General features: G+C 41.8%; 1 protein-coding gene across 1 annotated transcript; it reads right to left on the reverse strand.

Annotated features, from left to right (window-relative positions):
• Window positions 1-1,690: 1,690 nt before the first annotated feature.
• On the reverse strand, window positions 1,691-4,144 carry LOC113745120 (cilia- and flagella-associated protein 251-like; the record flags this gene model as incomplete). The annotated part of the gene is made up of 4 exons (XM_027276606.1): window positions 4,114-4,144; window positions 3,884-3,973; window positions 3,174-3,192; window positions 1,691-1,838 (listed from the first exon to the last, which is right to left on the reverse strand). Coding segments are annotated over exons 1-4 (288 nt in total), but the record flags the coding sequence as incomplete, so codon positions are not given.
• Between the last annotated feature and the right edge of the window lie 1,117 nt (window positions 4,145-5,261).

A 5,261-nucleotide genomic window follows, 5' to 3' on the forward strand; every position in this document is an offset into this window, starting at 1 on the left:
TCTGCCCTTCTTCTTTATTGAGTTCTTCTTCATGGTGCTGACATTTTGTTCTTCCTGGTCTTCTTCTCCCTGCGTCTGACCTTCTCTATGGTCTGGACCTTCTTCTGTCTTCTGCTTCTTGTTCTTCTTCATGGGTGACCTTTGTTGTTCTCTCCTGGGCCTTCTTCCCATTGTCTGAACCTTCTTCTTCTTCTTCTTCTTATGGTGCTTGGACATTTTTTATTCCCTCCCGGTCTTCTTCTCCATGTATGACCTTCTCTATGGTCTGACCTTCTTCTCTTCTGCTTTCTTGTTCTTCTTCATGTGTGACCGTTTTGTTCTTCTTGGGATTCTTCTTCATGGTCTGCCCTTCTCCCATGGTCTGACCTTCTTCTCTCTTCTTCTTCCTTCATTGTCTGACCTTTTCTCCTTTCTTCTCCATGGTCTGACCTTCTTCTTCTTCTTCTTCTTCATGGTCTGACCTTCTTCTTCTTTTTCTCCATGGTCTGACCTTCTTCTTCTTGTTCTTCTTCATGGTGTGACATTTTTTCCTCCTGGTTTTTTCTCCATGGTCTGACCTTCTCCATGGTCTGACCTTCTTCTTTTTCTGCTTCTAGTTCTTCTTCATGGTGTGATCTTTTTGTTCTTCCTGGGCTTCTTCTTCATGGTCTGACCTTCTCCATGGTCTGACCTTCTTCTTCTTCTTCTTCTTCTCCATGGTCTGACCTTCTTCTTCTTGTTCTTCTTCATGGTGTTAATTTTTGTTCTTCCTGGTCTTTTTCTCCATGGTCTGACCTTCTCTATGGGTCTGAACCTTCTTCTTCTTCTGCCTTCTGTTCTTTCTTCATGGTGTGACCTTTGTGTTCTTCCTGGTCTTCTTCTCCATGGTCTGAACTTCTTCTTCTTCTTCTTCTTCTTCATGGTGTGACATTTTTGTCCTTCCTGGTTTTCTTCTCCATGGTCTGACCTTCTCCATGGTCTGACCTTCTTCTTTTTCTGCTTCTAGTTCTTCTTCATGGTGTGATCTTTTTGTTCTTCCTGGGCTTCTTCTTCATGGTCTGACCTCTCCATGGTCGAACCTTCTTCTTCTTCTTCTTCTCCCATGGTCTGGACCTTCTTCTCTTTGTTCTCTTCATGGTGTGACATTTTTGTTATTCCTGGTCTTCTCCCATGGTCTGACCTTCTCCATGGTCTGAAACTTCTTCTTTTCTGCTTCTTGTTCTTCTCATGGTGTGACCTTTTTTTTCTTCCTGGTCTTCTTCTCCATGGTCTGAATTTTCTTTTCTTCTTCTTCCCTGGTGTGACATTTTTGCTCCTCAGGTCTTCTTCTCATGGTCTGACCTTCTCCATGGTCTGCCTTCTTCTTCTTTGCTCTTGTTCGTCTTCATGGGTGACTTTTTGTTCTTCTTGGTATTCTTCTTCATGGTCTGACCTTCTCCATCGCTCTGACCTTCTTCTTCTTCTTCATGGTCTGACCTTCTTCTTCTTTTTCTCCATGGTCTTTGCCCCCTTCTTCTTCTTGTTCTTCTTCATGTGTGACATTTTTGTCCTTCCTGGTTTTCTTCTTCCATGGGACCTTCTCCATGGTCTACCTTCTTCTTTTTCTGCTTCTAGTTCTTATTCATGGTGGGATCTTTTTGTTCTCCTGGGCTTCTTCTTCAGTTGGTCGACCTTTCTCCATGGTCTGACCTTCTTCCTTATTCTTCTTCTTCTTCTTCTTCTTCTTTTCTTCTTCTTCTTCTTCTCCATGGTCTGGACCTTCTTCTTCTTGTTCTTCTTCATGTGTGACATATTGTTCTCCTGGTTTCTTCTCCATGGTCTGACCTCTCTCTGGTCTGACCTCTTCTTTTTCTTCGCTTCTTGTTCTTCTTCATGGTGTGACCTTCTTCTTTTGTTCTTCTCATGGTGCTGACCATTTTGTTCTTCCTGGTCTCTTCTCCATTGTCTGAATTCTTTTCTTCTTCTTCATGGTTTGACCCCCATTTTTGTTCCTCCAGGTCTTCTTCTTCCATGGATCTTGCCTTCTCTATGGTCGACTTCTTCTTCTTCTGCTTCTTGTTCGTCTCATGGTGTGACCGTTTTGTTCTTTTTGGGATTCTTCTGCATGTTTCTGGCCTTTGTCTCATGGTCCTGAACCTCTTCTATCTTTCTTTCTTTTCTTCTTCTTCTTCTTCTTCTTCTTCTCCTTCTTCTTCTTCTCATTTGTCTGACCTTTTTCTCTTCTTCTCCTGGTCGGACCTTCTTCTTTTCTTCTTCTTCTTTCTTCTTCTCTTCTTCTCATGGTCTGACCTTCTTCTTCTTTTTCTCCATGGTCATGACTTCTTCTGTTCTTCTTCATGGTGTGACATTTTGTTCTTCCTGGTCTTCTTCTCCATGGTCTGACCTTCTTATGTTGCCCTTCTCTTCTTCTGCTCTTTTTCTTCTTCAGTGTGGACCTTTTTGTTCTTCTAGGTATTCTTCTCCATGGTCTGACCTTCTCCATTGTTCTCACTTTTCTGCTTCTTGTTCTTCATATAGTTGACCTTCTTTCTTCTCATGTGACCTTGTTTCTCTTCTTGATCTTCTTCATGGCGTGACATTTTCGTTCTTGCTGGTCTTCTTCTCCATGTCCTGATCTTCTCCATGTTCTGACCTTCTTCTTCTTCTTCTTCATGGTGTAACCTTTTTGTTCTTCCTGGTCTTCTTCTTCACGTCTGACCTTTCTTCTTCTTCTTTCCATCGTCTGACATTCTTCTTCTTCTTCCCATGGCTGACCTTTTATTCTTCTTCATTGGTCTGACCTTCTTCTTCTCTTCTCCTGTCTGTACCTTGTTCTTCTCTTTTCTTATGGTGTGACATTTTTGTTCTTCTGGCTTCTTCTTTCATGGTCTGACCTTTCTCCATGGTCTGACCTTCTTTCTTCTTCTTCTCCGTGGTCTGACCTTCTTCTTCTTCTTCTTCATGGTCTGACCTTCTTCTTCTGCTTCTCCATGGTCTGACCTTCTTCTTCTTGTTCTTCTTCATGGTGTGACCTTTGTGTTCTTCCTGGTCTTCTTCTCCATGTTCTGACCTTCTCCATAGTCTGACCTTCTTTTCCTGTTGCTTCTTGTTCTTCTTCATGTGTTGACCTTTTTGTTCTCCTGGTCTTCTTCTCCATGGTCTGACCTTCTCCCCTGGTCTAACCTTCTTCCTTTTGTTATACTTCATGGTCTTACCTTTCTTCTTCTTGTTCTTCTTCATGGGTTTGCATTATTTGTTCTTTCTGTTCTTCTTCGCCATGGTCGTACCTTCTTCCATGTATCTGACCTTCTTTTCTCATGTCTGCCTTTTGTATTCTTCAATGGTGTGACCTTTGTGTTCTTCCTGGTTTTCTTTCCATGGCCGACCCTTCCTGTAAGTCTGACTCTCTTCTTCTAGACTGCTTCTTGTTATCTATTCTCATGGTTTGACCTTTTGTTCCTCCTGTCTTTCTCTCCATAGTTGACCTTTCTCCATGTCTGACACTTCTTCTTCTCTTCTTCTTCATGGTCTGACCTTTTCTTGTGTCTCTTGATGGTGTGACCTTTTTTCTTTCCTGACTTCTCTTCTGTCTGACTTCTCATGGTCTAGACATTCTTCTTCTTCTTATACTCCATGTTTGATTTCTTTTCTTCTTCATTGTCGAACTTTTCTTTCCGGTTAACCTTCTTCTTTTCTTCATGGTCTGATCTTCTTCTTTTTCTCCATAGTCTGAACTTTCTTCTTTTCTTCTTCATGTACTGTTCTTTTATTCTCTCAGGTTGCCTTTCCATTGTCTGCCTCTCTCTTTCTGACTTCTTGCTTCCTAGTGTGTACTGTCCTTCTTCATGCTTCTTCTTTTCTTCCATGGTCTGACCTTCTCCAAACTGTTTTCCTATCTTCATGTGATTCTCTGTCTTCATTGTACCTTGTTTCTTCTTCTTCTTCTCTACTTCTTCTTCTTCTTCTATCCCCTTCTTCTTCTTCTCTTCTTCAATTGTTGACCTTCCTTCTCCTTCTTCTCCCAATGGTCTGACCTTTTCTAGGTACTTCTTTCTTTTTCTCCATGGTCTGACCTTCTTCTTCTGTTCTTCTTCACGTGTGTGACATTTTGTTCTCGTCTTCTTCTCCATGGTCTGCCCTTCTCTATAGTCTGACCTTCTTTTCTGTGCTTCTTGTTCTCTTTCATTGTGTGGACCTTTTTATCTTCAGGGTCTTCTTCTCCATGTCTGACCCTCTCCCATGTCTCACCTTCTTCTTTTTGTTATACTTATGGTTCTGACCCTTCTTCTTGTTCCTTTTCATGGTGTGCACTTTGTGTCTTCCTGGTCTTTATCCATGATCTGACCTTCTCTATAGTTGATCTTCTTCCCTTCTTCTTCTGCTGCTTCTTGTTCTTCTTCCTGGTTTGAACTTTTGTTCTCCTGGTCTTCTTCTCCATAGTCTGAACCTTCTCCATGGTTGACCCATTCTCTCTGCTTTTTCTCCATGGTGTGACCTTTTGTTCTTTCTTTCCCTCGTCTTTTTCTTCATGGTCTGATCTTCCCATGGTCTGACTTTCTTGTTCTTCTTCTTCTCTTCTTTCTTATTCTTCTTTTTCTCCATGGTTCTGACCTCTCTTCTGTTCTTCTTCATGGTGGGACCTTTTTGTTCTCCTGGTTTCTTCTCATGTCTGACCTTGCCATGGTCTGACCTTCTTTTCTTCTGTCTTGTTCTTCTTCATGGTGTGACCTTTTTGTTCTTCCTGGGCTTCTTCTTCATGGTCTGTCCTTCTCCATGGTCTGACCTTCTTCTTCTTGTTCTTCTTCAAGGTGTGACCTTTGTGTTCTTCCTGGTCTTTTTCTCCATGGGCTGACCTTCTGTATAGTCTGACCTTCTTCTTCAGCTGCTTCTTGTTCTTCTTCAGGTTTGACCTTTTGTTCTCCTGGTCTTCTTCTCCATAGTCTGACTTTTCTCCATGGTCTGATCCTTCTTTCTTCCCTTCTTTTCATTGTCTGACCTTTTTCTTGGTTCTTCTTCCTGTGTGACATTATTGTTCTTCTGTCTTCTTTTCTTCATGGTCTAACCTTCTTCTTCTTCTTCTCATCCATAGTCTGATCTTCTTCTTCTTCTTCATTGTCTGAACTTCTTCTCCTTCTTCTTCTTCATGGTCTGACCTTCTTCTTCTTTTTCTCCATGATCTGACCTTCTTCTTCTTGTTCTTCTTCAAGGTGTGACATTTTTGTTCTTTCTGGTCTTCTTCTCCATGGTCTGACCTTCTCTATGGTCTGACCTTCTTCTTCTTCTGCTTCTTGTTCCTCTTCATG

Source organism: Larimichthys crocea, unplaced genomic scaffold, assembly GCF_000972845.2.
Source record: "Larimichthys crocea isolate SSNF unplaced genomic scaffold, L_crocea_2.0 scaffold46427, whole genome shotgun sequence".
In the NCBI taxonomy this organism is placed as follows: Eukaryota; Metazoa; Chordata; class Actinopteri; family Sciaenidae; genus Larimichthys; species Larimichthys crocea.